This window comes from Diabrotica virgifera, chromosome 8 (genome assembly GCF_917563875.1).
Source record: "Diabrotica virgifera virgifera chromosome 8, PGI_DIABVI_V3a".
Lineage (NCBI taxonomy): Eukaryota > Metazoa > Arthropoda > Insecta > Coleoptera > Chrysomelidae > Diabrotica > Diabrotica virgifera.
The window spans coordinates 218741159-218760714 of NC_065450.1; the positions used below are offsets into that span (position 1 = coordinate 218741159).

The 19556-nt window shown below is 32.5% G+C and overlaps 1 protein-coding gene across 1 annotated transcript in view; it reads right to left on the reverse strand.

The window, feature by feature from the left end:
- The window catches only part of LOC114336423 (serine palmitoyltransferase 2), an 81855-nt gene that overhangs the window by 10821 nt on the left and 51478 nt on the right, over nucleotides 1–19556 (reverse strand). Inside the window, exons 5-6 of the mRNA XM_028286788.2 lie at nucleotides 19161–19525; nucleotides 13602–13939 (exon numbers count right to left, since the gene is read on the reverse strand). Coding sequence (XP_028142589.2) covers nucleotides 13602–13939; nucleotides 19161–19525 — 703 coding nt within the window. The remainder of the gene's footprint in view (nucleotides 1–13601; nucleotides 13940–19160; nucleotides 19526–19556) is intronic.

Here is a 19556-nt window from a genome sequence, read left to right on the forward strand (position 1 = left end):
TTACACGGGGTATTTACAAAGTTATAACCAATTTTATATGAAAACCCTAACTACCTGTATAAATAAAAGCAAGCACAAGGTCAATGGTTTATTAACGTCATATTTTTTATTTATTGTCAAAATTTTCGTAAATGTTTGTTTTGCTAATTTTCTTTATATTGAATACAGGGTGAGTCAAAACGCAAGTACATTATTTTCTCAGTAATTTTAAATAGAACACCCTGTATTTTATATCATTATCGAAAAGTACCATTACCATACTATAATTTTTGTATAACATTCCCTATGTGTAAAATTAGTTTTCGAGATATTTTCATTTTTCAGAGCAAAATTATTAATAATTACGGGTCTAAATCTTTCCAAATTTTAAGTAAGCCATGACTGAATAATTGTCTAAAACTTACAATTTACGATTACTGATTATCAATCTGTAATCAAAGTTGGCTACAATTTTTGTTATTGACTTTTATTACTATCTATTACTTATAACGGATCTACAAAGCTTTACAGACCAATCACACTGTATGGATAAATCGATTTTTTTAATTTCAAACTATTTTAAAAATGTGACTAAAGCAATGATATTTTAAAGTACCCAACCCGGCTGTTGCGTATATTTTTTAATTGTTTCAATAAAACTTTATATACTTAAAATTATATATACCATTTTAAACAACAGTGGTATTTTAAAAAGTACTATTTTATACTAGTGTAATTTTTGGAATCATAATTATAAATAACAGTTAATACACCTACTAAAAATTCATATTTTATAGGTAAGTTAATTATTATTTCCAAATATGTTGTGTTCTACATATGTACACGTACAATAACAAAACCGTGATATTATAAAAAGTACTTTTTCTACTCTATGTCATATTATGTATAAGTTTTTAGTTTGTGAAAACTGTCATTATAGATAGCAGCGCGTGAAGGATTTAAAGTATGCGTGAAGTAAAAATGTATTTTAAATGGGATTTACTTTTTCGCACTGTTTTTAACTTTCGCGTTGTCATGGTGATGACAATATGAGCAATGAATTACAACAAAAGTTTTGACAGTTTTGTGGTTTGAAAGTAGTTAGAATTTTTAAATGTCAAAGTTCTAAAAATTGTAGAATAGAAATGAATTCCAGTGACGAAGAGTTACAGTTTTTATATTTGTTTATCGTAGATAAAATATCGTATGAAACTGTACGTGAAGTACTTTTTGCGAACTTACGCGATTTATAGCACTCGCTCCGTTGTCGCTCGTACTCTAAATATCGCGTGCGTTAGCAAAAAAGCATACTTCACGAAGTTTCATAAATAACTATTTTTATTAGAGTGTAATTTTTGGAATTTTAAGCATTTTATCGTTAAATCGTTTATCGTTAAATCATTTTTTTATATTCTTTCCTATAAATAATAAAAAGGTTTTATTATAAAAAAGTTATTTTTTATAAAAGTGTAATTATTTAGTTCTTACTTTTTTTATTATTTCGTCCATGATCAGGTTGAACAATAAAGGATTCAATGAATCCCTCTGTCTTATCCCATTGCCGGCTTCAATTAGGTCAGTTAGTTCATCTTCCACTTTTACTTTTATTGTGTGGTTCTGGGAGATGTTTTCGATCGTTTTAATGATTCCTAGAGTTACCTCTCTCGAGTATAACAAATGGATAACGTCCTTTAATTTGACCATGTCAAATGCTTTCTTAAGGTCCACGAAACATAAATATGCAGGTTTGTTGTATTCCAACGAATTCTCTTGAACTTACCTTATTATAAATACAGCGTCAGTGCATGACCTTCCCGACCTAAAACCTTGTTGTTCTTCTGCTAATGTTATAATTTCAGTCAATTTGTTTGTTATCACTTTGGTTATTAATTTTAATGTTGTGTTTAATAAGTTAATTCCTCTATAATTCTCCGGGTCCGATTTGTCTCCTTTTTTGAAGGGAGATATTAGAATGCTTGATCTCCATTCTTGTGAATGCTTGATCTCCATTCTTCTGTTTTGTTCTATTATGTTTTGTATTAGTTTTAATAGTTGTTTAGTTAGATCTTGTTCTCCGTACTTTAGGAGTTCGTTCGTATATCAATATCATAAATTATTGATATTGCTAATTTTCTTTATATTGAATACAGCGTGAGTCAAAACGCAAGTATTGTCGAAGCGAAGATCGGTGGAATATGCGCATTTTATCAATGAAATTCGATATTTTTAAGATATTCCAGAAGCCGCTACAGATAAAATGTTTTAACGACCTATTCATCATTTAGAATTACTTAACGGATATTAGTACAGTTAAAATAATTAAGACGATAACCGGATAACATTGATTTAATGAGTAAAATTTAGTTTTTTTTTACTTTAATGACAAAAAAAGCAAGCCCATTAGCAGAACCCAATTAAAAATTATTTTGCACATCATATTTGAAATATTATTTGGTTGAAAAATCTCATTTTTGTTGGCAAAAAAATATATTAATTTGTTTGGACTAAATTACAGTTGTGCTTATCTTAAAAAGGATATGTTACTATCAACATTCGCACAGTGTTGCCAAGCTGAATTTTGTTATTTTGGGTGTACATTTTTTCCACGGATCTCCGAGGGTACATTACCTACATTATTTTCTCGGTAATTGTAAATGGAACACCCTGTATTTTATATCACTATCGAAAAGTATCATTACCGTACTTTAATTTTTATAAAACATTCCCTATGTCTAAATTTATTAGTTTTCGAGATATTTTCATTTTTCAGAGCAAATTATTAATTACGGGTCTAAAACTTTCCAAATTTTGAGTAAGCCATGACTGAATTGTCTAAAACTGACAATTTACGATTAAGTACTGATTATCAATCTGGTAATAAATGTAACAATGTAGCAAATAAAAAAAAATTATTTATTAGTAATAAATTTTACAAAAAAAAAACTCAACCACAACATACACAATTTTTGAAACAATAAAAATCTACTGTAATATAGTTAGGACAACCTATATAAATTAAGTTGTAAATATCTTTATCAAAATGTATTGTAGTGTATTAGCCAGGCCCGAAGACAATGACTCTTGACCGTGAATTAATACGTGAGGTTTACATATTATGTCGTGTATAAAAATGCAGCGTAGGTAAATTCAAGAGTTGTTATAATTAGGTACTTGATATGTACAAATGTGTGGTATAGGTAATGATTTGTATTTATAAACAATTATGGTTGAATCAACGTTTATACGATGTAAATATAAAGTTATCCAAACAATAGTTTTAATTATTAGAGATCAAAAAGACATTAACAACACACATATTTATGACATGGCGCTCCTGTAAATTAATTGGGAGAATCTTCTGACAATGGGCGACAAAAATTGGAAACACCGACGGTGGAAAATGGACCAGACCAGGACCCAGGAACCGAACCCAGTGAACAAATACAGTGTTAAAATGTAAGTAAGAAATTTAGTCTATCTTTATTGAAAATGCTTCCCTCGTTTTTTATATATACATATTATTATTGAACATTGAATATTTATCTTTTCTGATTTTTGAATAATTTATGAAGTATCGATTTTTTTAAGAATATCTATGAATTTTGAAACATGAAGTGATTTTTGAATTGAATATTTTTATCAAAGTTTATTATATAAAGTATGTCCCTGTAAGTTGTATCCATATGGAAAACTTTTTTATTATTAATTTTACGAAAAAAAGTGATTCTTCATAAAAAGCTCTGCATGGTCCAAAACCTAAGATTTAACCATCAAATATAAAAATTTTTGAATATTATACGAGGTATGTCAAAAAGTTTGAATTTCACTCAAGAGTAAAGTAGCTTTATTTTTCACAATATTGAAAATTGCTATTATGAAAAGTTGTTTGGAATTAAAAACTATTCTCTAGTAGGCAATTACATCCTTCTAATTGAAAAAAATTTTTTTTTGAAAAATTATGGATAACTTTATTTTCAGTTATTTCAATTCAGATAACTCTTTTATTATTAATTTTACGAAAAAAAGTGATTCTTAATAAAAGGTTTTGCATGGTATAAAACCTAAAATACAACCACCTTATGTCAAATTTTATCAATTTTATACGAGGTATGTCAAAAATATGAATTTCGGTAAAGAGCAAAATACGTTTATTTTTCACAATATCGAAAATTGTTATTATGAAAAGTTATTTGGAATTAAAAACCATGTTTCAGTATGTAATTACATCCTTCTAATTGAAATATTCTGAACTATAAAGGTATTTTACTTTTGACCTAAATTTATCTTTTTTGACATAACTCGTATAAAATTGATAAAATTTGATATAAGATGGTTGTATTTTAGCTTTTAGACCATCCAGAACTTTTTATTAAGAATCACTTTTTTTCGTAAAATTAATAATAAGAGTTATCAGAATTGAAATACTAAAAATAATGTTATCCATAATTTTTCAAAAAAAATTTTTTTCAATTAGGAGGATGTAATTGCATATTAGAATATAGTTTTTAATTCCAAACAACTTTTCATAATAGCAATTTTCAATATTGTGAAAAATAAAGCTACTTTACTCTTGAGTGAAATTCAAACTTTTTGACATACCTCGTATAATATCCAAAAAAATTGATATTTGATGGTTAAATCTTAGGTTTTGGACCATGCAGAGCTTTTTATGAAGAATCACTTTTTTTCGTAAAATTAATAATAAAAAAGTTTTCCATATGGATACAACTTACAGGGACCTTGAATTTTTATTGAATTTTGAATCTTTATTGAATTTATTTGAAAAATCTCTATCCGATTTCTATTTTTAGTACGGTTATTTTTGAATATTTTATGGAATATCGAATTTTTTTTTCAAAAATTGCTATCGAATTTTGAGATATGAACTGATTTTGAATATTTTTATCTAACTTTTGCATATGCTATTTTTGAATTTTTATTGAATTTCTTTTTCGAATATTACTATTATTGAATTTTATTAGCCAGTTGTTTTTGTTATTGATCTTTTAGATACATTTTTATCGATTTTGTGTTAAATTTTGTATGATATGAACCTGAATTAATAATTTTTGTGTGATTAATGATATATAAATGATTTTTTTTAATGAATAATGATTAGTGATGACATACGTTGATATAAGAGCTTAAGATAAACATTGCTATAAGCAAGAGATATATTTTTAACGAACCGGACCTGATGCGTCGAGATAAGGAATTTAGAGAAGAACTATATAGATAAGAAGAAGAACTAACAAGGTTATAAGTTGAATATTATGAGGAAATTTGAGACAATAAGAAACCCACTGCTCTTGTCAAATTAGGAAGGTACTAAGTGATTTACAGAAGCTTGAAAGCTTATTAGAGACCCACTCTGTGTTTTGAAGGGTACCTATTTTATTCATGATTACTCGTGAATAAACAACGGCCTCAAAGCAAGGGATTGAGGTTGTGATATTTTTAGAAGAATTTGATCTATGCAACGAAGTTTATACCCGCTTTTATTTAGGTAAAACGCAGAGGTTTCGTGGCTAGTATCGAGTTTTCTGATTGTTATGTGGAATGTGTAGAAGAATTGGAACTTTCCTCTCGAGTAAAGCCACTTTGACTAGTCGAACGTAGGCATTGAGGGATAACGGAATAAGTAAAGGAAGTGATTATTATGATGTTATATTATGAAATGATATATTGATGATTAAATGACAAATGATTGTTATATGAAATATGTATATGAAGATGAATTATGTACACTGTAGAAGTGTTATTATGTGGATAAAAAGGAAGAAATATAACTATAGTACCAGACAAGAAGAAGAGAGAGAGAAAAAAAGAATTTTATTAAAATATGTGGGAAAAATGAAAGAAGAAACATAAAATTTTCAGAAATGTCAAAATAAACAATAGAATTAGGAATAATATCAAATAAGTAGCTAATCATTGAATTATGTCTAAGATTTAAAGCTGGAAATTTTTTTTCTAAAGTAACGTAAATTAAATAACTTATAAATTTTAAACGTAGCTAATGAATTCAGGTTAAATTTTCGCGGAAAATGGAAGTATTTGAATTAAGGATAGACAATATCTTACAATAGTGTTAGTAGATAGTAAGCAAAGGGACACAGAAAGTGAAATTTTTAGACATCCAGCAACATAGATTAAATCTTTATTATAGGTACAAGAGAGTTATTGAAAGTTTTATAGAGACATATTAGAAGTTTTTAGAGAGATTACATTTTTATTATAGGTACATTATTTTAAAGTTAGTAAGGCGTATATAAATAAATCAAAAGAAGACTGAAATAGGAATTATTAATAAAGTAAAAGTTACATTTTTATTAACTGATTCGAGTAATATTAGCTTAGCTTAGGACTTATTAGTTAGATACGAGATTTTTATAATTATTTAGGTAGATTAGATTATTCCCCTTCTTATATGAGATGCTTATAGGCACTAAAAGACTATGTTAAAAATCCGGATAGGTTTAGTCACCGTTTTTATGTGGACACTGTTTTTTGTGAATGGAGAAAAGCCTAAAAGGCAAGACGGAACAGAAAGTGAATTAGTGATAATAATAAACAATTTTTTAGTATTAGGAAAAACCGGTTTAGAATAGGAAAAAGAATATACATGTTTAGGGTATTAGGATAGTTGGGAAATTTAATTTTTGGAAAATAGTATTAGGTAACCATAAACATTTTGTAAAAGGGAAAGAGGAATATATCTCATTTTAAAACAGGGAGATGTAATATAGTTAGGACAACCTATATAAATTAAGTTGTAAATATCTTTATCAAAATATAATGTAGTGTATTCGCCAGGCCCGAAGACAATGACTCTTGACCGTGAATTAATACGTGATATTATTTCGTGTATAAAAATGCAGCGTAGGTAAATTCAAGAGTTGTTATAATTAGGTACTTGATATGTACAAATGTGTGGTATAGGTAATGATTTGTATTTGTAAACAATTATGGTTGAATAACCGTTTATACGATGTAAATATAAAGTTATCCAAACAATAGAGTTTTAATTATTAGAGACCAAAAAGACATTAACAACACACATATTTATGACACTACTTTTGTGTGTAAGTGTAAGAAACAAGTAAGAAAAATAATTTATTAATTATAAATTCTGAAAAAAAAACAAACACAAAACAAAAATTTTGTGAAATCAAATAAAAACTACTTTTGTATGTAAATGTACCAATGTAACAAATAAAGAACGAAAAATAATTTATCAGTAAAAAATTTTACAAAAAAGACATGAACACGAAAAAATTAAAATATTTTAAATATTTATGTAATTACAAAGTTGTTCAAAATGACCGCCTAACACATTTTATGCATGTCTAAAAACGGTTATTGAATGAGTTACTGACACTACGAAGCATTTGTAAATTATTACTTCGAAATACACTTTTTATTCTATTTTTCATCTCATTTCTTGTTGTTGGAGGCATTTTATAACCTTCATTCTATTCTAAAAGTAACCCCAAAAAATCAGTCCAGTTTATTAAAGTCTGATGATCTGGGTAGTCACGCTACTCGTCCATTGAAAAATGAAAATACAGTGGAACCTCGATAAGTCGGATTAATTAGGACCGCGGCCGATCCGGGTTATCGAAAATCCGGGTTCGCCGGAGAATATGGTAAAAATTACTAAAAAATGGTATACTTACAGATAAACTCCATTATAATTGCAAAAACGTGAAATACATATAATATGCACAGTCATGGGCGCCCATATAAAAATTTTCAGGGGGGCCAGACGTGAAGATTTTGCATATTACATTTTGTACGGATTTTATCCATTTTGCTATGGATAAAAATATATAGTTTAAAGCATCCGAAAAGCTAGGGGGCCACGGCCCCCCTGCCCATGGGTATGGGCGCCTATGTGCACAGTACATCTAAACTACGTACAGTTGTATACAGTATTGTTCATTTATTGGTAAAAAACTCAGTCAAACTGAAAAAATGTTTGTTTTGTCTGATGAAAATCGGTCCGAGTTAACCGGACTTCCGGGTTATCGGAGGCCGACTTATCGGGGTTCCACTGTAACTCGAAAACTAATAAATTTAGACATAGGGAATGTTATCTAAAAATTAAAGTACGGTAATGGTACTTTTCAATAGTGATATAAAATACAGGGTATCCCATTTAAATTTTACTGAGAAAATAATGTACTTGAGTTTTAACTCACCCTGTATTAGATATAAAGTAAATTAGCAATATCAATAATTTTTAAAAATTTTGACAATAAATAAAAAAATATGGCATGAATAAACCATTGTTGTTTTGCTTATTTTTATTTATACAGGGAGTTGAACTTGTTACGATTTTCATATAAAATTGGTTATAACTTTGTAAATACCCTGTAGTATAACATACCCAACCTTTATATTATTGTATGAAGAAGGTAACAGGATCTATTTGTTAGGATGAAAACTCGTTATAATGTATTGAAGGGTGTAAAGTGTACACAATACTCCCTTCTACCACTTGTTCTTGTTGTGGTCAATCACATCGCGATAAATCACAACAACTTATCGCAGCGTCTAAACAGCGTTTCAAGCATCAACAAATCACAGCAACTTGTGATCACAATAAGTTGCTGTGACTTATCGCTGTGTCTAAACGACGCCTTATGCCAACAGGTCAACTTTTTTCCTGAAGCTCTCCCAAATCCAATGCAGAAGATTTCATAACAATCTGTCTTACTTTAAAAAAGTTAGAGGTTTAGGCGAGTCTAGTGCTTTATATCCTCGCCTATAAATTCAAATATTTTGTCATTCCCATTTCAGAAGCCAACGAGTAAAGTACTCCTCGCTTATCGTCTCTGCTAATAGTGTATCATATAAAAACTAGTTAGTTAACCCTTTCAGTCACAACTTTTTTTGAGCTATGGGAAAATTCTCATATTTGGTATATAAAATAAACTATTTTTGTTGATAATTTTAACATCATTTTTTTTTTATATGTCATATGTCACTTGGCATATGACATGTCCATGTTGATGGACATTATTACTTGAAGCAAAATAAAATAAACCTGAAGATTTTAGAAATTTATTTGAATATCATTAGAATGATGAAATAAACAATATTCTTTGTAAATAAGGAATTAATCATTTTACATGAAATTTAAAAAAACAGTTACGACCGCTTACAAAACATAAGTGAACATTACATTTCACGCAAAATGTATGTGATTTTCCCTTACAGTTCTCCATTTTGCAACGTGTACTATCTTTTTTTTTTTCATCTATTTTCGGAAAATGTTTATAGCTGTCGAACCGTAATTCAATATATGGCCTTGCTTCAGTTTTGGTTTTTTTATTATTTGTTGTACCAGTATTTTCTTGACCAGATGGTCTGCCTCTCTTTGGTGGAACCTTATGTAAAATGAGGTGTTGCCCAATACTCATTCTAAAGTCCCACAAATCCAGGATTTTATTGTGTTTTACGCCTAGCAGTTCAGCTTGTTTTCTATATTCCAACCACGAATTTACTATCGCCATATCTATAGCATGTGTTATCATACGTACAGTCCATTTTCTGGATCGTCTGTAGGATCTGTAAACGCTCAATAAAAAATCTAACTTATCAACACCACCCATGTTGGAATTGTAAAGCGATATGGCTTCCGGTCTAGATACATTTATATACTCTTTCGACGTCTTATCCCATCTCTGGCACAAATCCATTTTTCCCGCTGCAACAAAATTTGAAGCCACTAAAACTGGTTTATTGTCGAACCATTTTGTAATCACAATTCCATCTTCACTAACCGCTACATCAAAACTACCTCTACCATTTTTTTTTTAGATCTTTATCAGATGTTAGTTCTGGTCCAAAAAATCGGTTTATTCTAATTGTTCCGACAGCCATAATAGATTTATTGTTCAACCATTGAAAGAGGTGATAAGAACTAAAGAAATTATCAAAGTACAAACCGTGATGAGTTTCTTCAATTCTCTCAACTAGCTGCATCACAGTTCCAGCTCCTTGTCCAAACTGTGCATAATTTTCTTTTATTTCCGTTTCAGCACCTTGATATATGATGAAATCGTAAATGGTACCAGATTGTCCAGCCAATATCCATAATTTGATCCCACATTTTTTCGATTTATTTGGGAGGTACTGCTTGACATTGATCTGTCCCTTGAATGGAACAATTTGCTCGTCAATGCACAAATTTGTTTCGGTTTGAAGTTCCCTACAACGATTTCTAATGGAATTATATATTTCTCGGACTTTCCACATGCGATCTGTTTCGTCACCTCTTGCTGTTACATCTACTAAGTGAATGGTATTGCGCAACTTAGAGAAGCGATTGAATGTCATATTATCTTATCTTTTACAATTGAAATACCTGTAAGCTGGGACCAATACAGTCTTGCTCATGGGAATTTTAGATTTCCCATAATAATGTGAATGCCTACAAATCGCTTTATTTCTTCTTTATCTGATGGAGAAAACCGAGCAATATTTTTTTGTACGGCATATAAGTTAGTCATTTCTGAAATCTTCTCAAACAGAGCATCAGGTATGTATTTCATAAAATATTCAATAGGAGCAGGTAATTCATCAACTTGTACTTCTTCTGGAACAAACCACTGTACTGGCCTGGTAAGATAGGTAATATTTTTTTTCCAACAAACATCTTTCTTATTTGTGAGTTTGAACTCTTTACAAAACTCTAGCAGTCTCTCCTTTGCAGTTGTTTGTTTTTCAGTGGTTTGGTTGGAATTTTCTTTGGTTTTCATGTCCTCAGACATTGGTTGTTCTGTAGTCACTTCATTGGGATATTCTAGATTTTCTAACTCACCTCTTTCTGTTGACTTCTGTTCTTGGATCAATCCGTCAAAAATAGTTTCCTCAATATCTTGGATATCATCGCCAAATTCTGAGGAAACGTCATTTAGATCCGCAATACTGTTGGCGTCATCAGCATCTGACAAACGTAATATTTCTGAGTCATCGTCTTTCATGAGTAAATCCAGAAGTTCATCCTCAGTCAAGGGTCGTGACCATCTCTTTTCTTTACTAGTTGACGGTAAACTTTCCATTTTATGGATATCTAAAACAACACGACCTTGCTAATTTTTATATGCATAAGTATACCTAAGTCATTTTGTCCATCTACATGGACATATAAATATACACCACTTTATAAGATATTTTCAGTCAACAGTTTGATACATAATATAAACACACTATACTAATGCTCTTTACTTACCCAAATCAGCAGGTATTTGTACGAAAAAACAAGTTTATTCAATAGAAATCGTTCCAATAACAAACACGTGTTTTCACCACCACGACAGCGTGCTAAATGCAACCTGTTTTGCGTTTTATATAGCTTCACAAATCGACTAACAGATGGCTATCAATGTATTCAATGCTTTTCTTATGCATGTACCCACACATGGACAAAATGATTTGGGCGATAATAACCATCGATGTTTTAAGAGAATGCTTTGAAAATCGATGTCCATCGGTGTGGACACGATGACTGAAAGGGTTAATGTGCTGTGTTTACCAACAAAAATACTGGTAAGGCGATTTTTAATTAACAGCAAATATCGACAACCAAAAAATTAGGCCAGTTCTTACTGGCCATACATATTTAATATTTTGGCATCCAGAATATTAAAATCAAATTATGGCATCAACATCATCTCAAACATCATCACAAACAGTACAACCCAGCTTCGCCGCAGTAACAAAAATCACACCAAAAAAACCTACAACAGCAATATCATGTCCCAGTAGAAGTTTCGCCATCGTTATGAACGCTCTTCCTGACGTCGTGCTATTTGAATACATCAAGGCAATCGGCGAAATTGTTACCCCTAAAGAAATAACCTTTGCTTCACGAATTTCTAACCAGCGTATATGCATATATCTTTCTTCCTTATCCGTAGTGGATAATCTTCTGCAAAATTATCCGACCATTACTGTTAGAAATCAAACAGTATCTATTCGCAGACTTATTACACCTGCAAAGAGGCTACTACTGTCCAACGTGAGCCCTTCGATCCCGAATTCACTCATAGAGCAAGCACTTAAAGAAGAACTTCGATTACAACTTGCTTCTCCTATCTCTTTTATCCGATGCGGCTCACCTGAGGACGAATACGCTCACATTTTCAGTTTTCGACGCTCTATCTATATTATACCGGATAAAGAAAACTTTGAATTAAATACCTCAATTTTAATATCGCATGAAAATAACAATAATAGAATCTTTATCACTTCGGATAAACTTGAATGTTTCTTATGTAAACAATCTGGACACACTGCAGACTCCTGTTCTAACCCTCAAGAAATATCTACCAATCTTTCTCAAAATACAACTTCTAGCCTAATCCCATTTGAAACTCCTTCTACTATGTCTCGTCCTTCCTCCTCCTCAAAAGAAGAAATCAATCCAACTAATAACGACTTAATAATTCCAAATGAACAGTCTCTAATGTCAGTGTCCTTACCTTCAAATTCTTGCATCAAAAGAACTTATTCTACCGACACAAGTCTCGAATCACCCACTTTATCGGTTACTGATAACCCCCCAGACTTAAACCCTATAAATGATAAATCTCCCACAGCCTTTGCAACTCCTAAAACAGCTCCTAAAAAGAAATTAAAAACTGATGACAAAGAACTTGGTAAAATTACTCCCTCTGCTCAATCAACTATTGAACAATTAATTAGTGCTAACCCAGAGAGATTTTCTTTGACAGCATTACAGCTTATTGCCTTCCTGGAAAATTCCTTTGGTAGCAGTGATCCTCTCAAAGAAGCTCATAACTTTACCACCAACATTAAGTCTCTTTTAGAAGACCTTACGCAAATATATCAAGCTGTATCTGATAGATCGCTTAAAAATCGAATTACAAGATTATCTAAAAAGCTTAAGATCACATTAAATCCCGTAGACGCTGACGAAGTTGCAAGCCTTTCATCCAATAATTCATGTACCTCCAACACCAATGATACCGATCTTTTCTAAAAATAATACAAAAGTCACTTTATTATGGGTACCATCCCATGTTGGCATTAGTGGTAACGAAAAAGCCGATTGCCTTGCCAAAAAAGCTGCATCATCGATGGATACCATACTTAATGTACAAATCTGTAATGATCTAAAAGCCAGACTGAAGAAGCACACTCTATCCACCTGGCAAATTCACTGGAATAAAATTACTTCAGTGCTGCATAAAATTAAGCCCTCAGTGAACCTATTTACCTGCCCTAGTTTATCTCGGAAAAACATGGCAATCTTACGAAGACTGCGTATAGGACATACCCGTAACGCCAACAGCTTGGTATTAGTCCTAACTTCAAAGATGTCCTCAACAGTACAGACCAAATCAACAAGGTTATCAAATTCCTCGAGAAGAATCAACTGTTAAACAAAATATAATTATTGTTAACTGATCTTTTTTTACTTATGTTAACTACTACTAATGTTAACTATATATTTATAATTTGTAATTTATAATATTACCATGTAAACTGTAACTCGTGCTAATGGCCATAGATGTCACATGCAAGTTAATTTAAATAAAAAAAAAATATTTTGTAACTTTTGGGACACCCTGTAGTAAAATATTTACCTTTGAACCTGCAATGTATCCTCCCGCGCCTCCAAAACTCTTCGTAAACGTACCCATCAAAATGTCGATATCTTTGGGATCACAGTTGAAATAATCTACAACACCTTTGCCGTGCTTGCCCATGGCCCCTATGCTGTGGGCCTCGTCCAAATATAAATAAGCTTTGTACTTTTTCTTAAGAGCTATAATTTCCGGAAGGCGGCCTATGGTTCCTTCCATACTATACACGCCTTCGATAAAAATAATGATTTTCTTCCAAGGTTTGTACTCGTTGTTGGGTTGGCCGGGTTGGCCATAGTAGATGGCTTCTTGGAGGAGTTTTTCTAGATGCTTAACATCTACGACAGAAAATAATTATCAATAACCACAGTTTTGCAAATTCTGTAGCAAATATGAAAATTTTACCTCTTGAAAGATTGAGCAAAATTACAAAATTAAAGATAGAAGAGATCTGTATCGAGAGTAAAAAACGAAAAAAAAAGGATATTGTGTTAAACCACTATTTATAAAAAATAACAAGCTGAAAATGCGAGGATTATCGTAACGAAAACTTTGTTTATTTACGTATTTTAAGAGGATCGGTACGTATTTTCGGATTGAATGCTATTCAAATGGGGATTCATTTTTTTCGAATCCTGAGAAAACTAAAAAGTATTTTTGAAAAATTTAAACGCAGTTGAAAGATTACGTTATTAGCGAGGGCCGAAAGTTGAGAACGTCTATAATGTTTATTTTAATAAGTTACAGGGGTGAAAAACTAAGAGAAAATTTAGTGTTATTTTTAATTTCAAATATCTCATTCGTAATAAACTTTTTATTTATTCTAAGGGACTTTCGGCCCTCGGTAATAATTTTGTCTTTCATTCTGCGTTTAGATTTTTCAAAAATATTTATTGGTTTTTTCAGGATTCGAAAAAAATGAACACAATGTCCGTGGTAATATTTTCCAAATCTATCTTTGTCACACAACGCACTCAGTCGAATAGAATATTGTCAGTCAGACACTGACAATCAGTGACAATTTTAAATATTTGACATGAATCGGGAATATTTTGAGTTGTTGACTAAATAATATTGATATATAGTGTATTTGATAAATAATTGATTTAAGACGTGAACTTTATAAAAAGTTGTTTATTGTGTATTATTTATGGAAGATAGAAGCAGAGCATACATCAAGATATATTCTGTGATCCAAGTATTTTGTTGTTAAATATGTTCAAAATTGTAAGCGTTCCATAGTAATAATATATTATTAAAAAATCACTTTAACACTTTTCCTCTTTTCTCGATCGAGTATTAGTTTTTGTTGTAGGTACATATAAATTATTACAATCACTGAATACATAGTTAGTGAAAAAATTATCACATTTATTAACTGAATTAATAATTTGCAATTATACAAAAAATAACAGTTATCCAAGAACATTCAAAAGCCATATCTTTAAGTTAGTTATGACATTGTCAAGTAGAATGACATTCTAGTAATATTTACATATCCATACCAGTGTGAATTTGTCATGTAAAGACAGAAAAGGTAGGGATAGCCGTAAAATATTTGCGAATTATGTACCCATGGCCTTAATTCATAATATGGAAAATTGCTATTATGAAAAGTTGTTTAGAATCAAAAATTATGTTTTAATGTGCAATTATATCATTCTAATTTAAGTGTTGTGAACTATAAAGGTACTTTACTCTTGATCGAATTTCATATTTTTTATATACCTTGTATAAAAATTAATAAAATTTGATATATGATGGTTGCATCATAAATCTTAGACCATGAAGAGCTTTTTATGAAGAATAACTTTTCTTCGTCAAATTAAAAATAAAAGAGTTATAAATGAAAATGTTGGTATCCATAATTTCAGAAAAATCTTCAAATATTTTTTTCCATTAGAAGGATGTAATTGCACATATCAGACCATAATTTTTTATTCCAAACAACATTTCATATAGTCGGTTCGCTAAACTCAGACACCACTGGCTAGTGTTTAGTCAGCAATATTAGCAATTTGGCAAAAAAAAATAATTACTAAATGGTTAGTACTAATTAAATAATTAGTAACCTTGCCAATTTTGGCAAAATTGGCAAAAAACAAAAAAATACCTACTAAAATCACTAGTCAGTTGTGTCTGAGTTTAGCGAACCGACTCTAATAACAATTTTCATTTTATAACAAATGGAACAGTCCATTTATCATTAGGTATTCCCATTAAAGGGGAGGCCGTATACTCGTATAAACCTTTTTAAAATTGTTAATAAAGTATTGCTTTCAAAATATACTCAAATTGTATTTTTGAACATCGTATTTATTTTATATAATAATTAAATTCACTATCAAATGTCATTGATATTTTATTAATACTTTATTTAAAATTTAGTTTGACATTCACGAAGTGTCAAACTCAAATAATGTAAATAACATATGCTTTGCTTAACAAATTCAGATTAAAAAACTAGCCTACTTACTAGCAACGATTTCAGCTGACGTTTAGTGTGTCGGCAGAAAATAAAAGGATTGTGACGTCACATTTTAGACTTTGAGGTCCATTTTCTCGAAGACGGTTAGAGATATCAAAATGCCGTTTTCACATTTGAATTCAGAAGACAAAACTACATAAGAATCCATCTGCTCTAGGTAAATCTGCTCTAAGTATTGCAGGAATGGCAACGCAATAACACACACACTTTGCGAATTAATAAACGAAAGGTTTTCGTTGAAAATGAAAAAAGTCTAATGAATTTGAAAAAGACATTTTAAACAGATGGAAGGAACATTTCGAACATTTGATGAATGAACAAGAAAATATGGAAAAAAAAACTTAGATAGCGAAGAAGAATATCCAAGTACACAGTCAAATCCAAATAATATCGACGAGATGTCTCCCACTAGGGAAGAAGTTAAAAATGTTATAGAGAGTCTAAAAAATAACAAAAGTCCAGGATACGGCCAAATAACATCTGAGATGTTCAAATATTGAGGGAATCGCATGCATAAAGAAATGCAGATATTAAACGAAAAAATATAAAAGGAAGAACAATTACCAAAGAATGGTCGGAAACAATAATATTATTACCATTCACAAAAAAGGAGATAAGAGCGAAAAAGAAGATACTCTTGTTTTCCGTGTCCGGAACACCAGCAACTTTAAATTCTGTATTTCCAATGGTTGGCCACATAGATGGCCCAGTCATTTGCTAAAATTAAGTCTTCTTCTGCACAGGTCTCTCTCATCTCTGTGCATGATAGTTGATAGTAGATGCCGGCTGGTCTGAACGGCGTCACAGTCGCAGGTATCGTGCTCCTGGTATCCCCATTTTTTCAGGCTACTAGCCGGTTCTTAGTCTGTTTAGCGCTTTCCAAGTCGGATACGGTAAATTGTGTCCAGCAGCCATTTCCTCTGAGGGAGGAAAATGTGTTGCGGTAGCTGACGCTTGCCATAGGTGTATTCGGCGCATCTCTGGCGCTTCGGGGATCTTGATGTTTACAGAAAGCTTTTCCTAGATCTTAGTCTACTTGACTGAGTTTGGTGGTCATATAAGGGGTGTCTTCGGTTCGTCTCCTGCTTTTTTCGTTCTACCTCTGACGTGACCTTCCTCCTGATAGGTGGTGGAGCAATCCCAGCTATAGGGTATACCTCTTCGATAGGTGTTGGTTTCAGGCAACCCGATATTATACGAACCGTTTCATTTAGAGCCACGTCGACGTTTTTTGCGTGACCAGAGTTTGCCTATACTGGTGCTCCAACAAACTCCGCGGCCGAAAAACATAATGCTAAGGCAGAAGTGCGGAGAGTGTGTGGCTGTGCTCCCCGTTTTGTATTAGTTAGCTTGCGGATGATATTATTTCTGGCACTTCTTTTCTTCTTGATATCTTGACAGTGGTATCGGTAATCCAGACGTACGCCGAGGCATTTTGGCGTCTCGTTGTGTTCCAGCATGTGACCACGCCATTCTACCTCCAGCGGCCTTCGGGCATGCTTGTTTCTAAGGTGGAAAGCACATATCTGGGTTTTTGTGGGATTGGGTTTCACATTAACTATTTTTAATGGGTTTCAGATGGTTTTCATCGTAGTATAGAGCTAAGTCTCCCAGGGCATCTGTCAGTTTCACTTTGACTTCATTGAAGTTTCTTCCCTGAGCTGCCACATATGTATCATTAGCGTAAATAAATTGCCTTGTTTGGTGGTGTATCGGTTGGTCGTTGGTGTATAAATGTTATATAGAATCGGCGCGAGGACACTTCCCTATGGGAGCCCATTTTTTTGGTCCCTCCGCCGACTGTTCTTGGACTGGAGCGTTACGTAGAAGCGTCTATTCTGGAGGAGACATATCACTAACCTTGTTAGTCGGAAATCCTTTGTAGTTTCATAGAGTTTTGCGAGTAGTTGTTAATGGTTAACTGTGTCATAGGCGGCAGTTAGGTCTATGAACGCTACTACTTTCCGTTTCTTTCCGTTCAAAACCATCTTTAATATGTTGGGTGAGATTAAGAATTTGACTGCAGCAGCACTTTCCGAGTCTGAATCCTGCTTGTTCTGGAATAATTTTAGTCTCCACAGATTCAGCGATCCGGTTCAGTATCATTCTTTCAAATGCCTTGAAAAGGTGGCACAAAAGAGAGACAGGTCTAAAGCTCTTTGTATCCGCCGGATCCTTCCCTGGTTTTAAGAGGGCAACCACTCCAGATTTTGGGGATTTGTAATGTACGGATGCAGCAATTCATCATTTTTACGAGCCACTCTACGGTTTTTAGTCCAAAGTTCTTTATTTGTACTGTTCGTATATCGTCCAGGCCAGCCGTTTTATTATTTTTCATTTGGTGGATCGCGCCTCTCATCTCCTCTAGACAAAAAGAGGTACATAGAACATCTCTTTCTTCGTCGATATTCCGTTGAGCTCTCACCTTGTTTTTTCTTGATGTCGTCTTACCGTTCATTAGAAGACGATGGGCTATCTGATCGGGTGTGATCTCTGTCAGGTTGACTGCCGGGGCAGCGGGATCGTTGCCAAGATTGCGGATAAGCTTCCAGGCACGTCGGCTGTTTTGTTTCATGTCCAGACTGGTGACCAGCTTGCACCACCTTTCCGTTAATCAATAAACATAATTTTAATTATAACTGTAACAACAGTTAAATTCCACATTAACAAAAATAAACAGAATAATTCAATTTTGACGTTACGAATTGTCCGTTACGAATTTGTATAGTTACGAAGTGTCGCCGTTACGAACTGTCGCTGTTACGAATTGTCCGTTACCAGTTGTCCGGTTACGAACTGTCGCGTTACGAGATGTCTGGTCACGGGCTAGAATACATACAGAGGATGCCAGAGGTAGACTATAGAAAAAGCTACAATAGGAGAATGAGGTCGACCCACAACAAGCTGGAAAATGGATGTAGAAGACGATCTAAAAAGACTCAAGGTCACAAATTAGAGGATAAAAGCACAGGACAAGAAGGGATGGGAAACAATGGTCAGTCATGCCATGGACCTCTACTAGGCTCGGTAGTTTTGTATACATAGTTTTCTTATTTTGTTTAATCACTTACTATTGTGTTTAAATACTCTAACGGTGGGATGATTAAGTTTGATACCCAATATCAAGCTGGCATGATTCTTCTCGTCACTCAATATCAGACAACCAGGCGATGCGAGTGTTGGAATGTTGAGTGAGTTCGTCGCGAAACCCATTCCAAAGGTGATGGAATCTTCGGCACCTACGAATTCGGCTATCAGCTGCTCCAGTTCGTCATGAAGTGCACACGTTCCGTACTGTTTTCTGGTACTTCCAGTACTAATGCCATCCGTGTAAATCGTCCGAATCGCATGCTCTGCGCAGGGACCTGTGGCTTCTGCGAACCCCAAGTAGTTGTAGGAAGCCAAATTTATGCATTTCGTTTTGGACCCCGTAAATCTTAAATTAAAAAAAAATTCATATTAGTAAA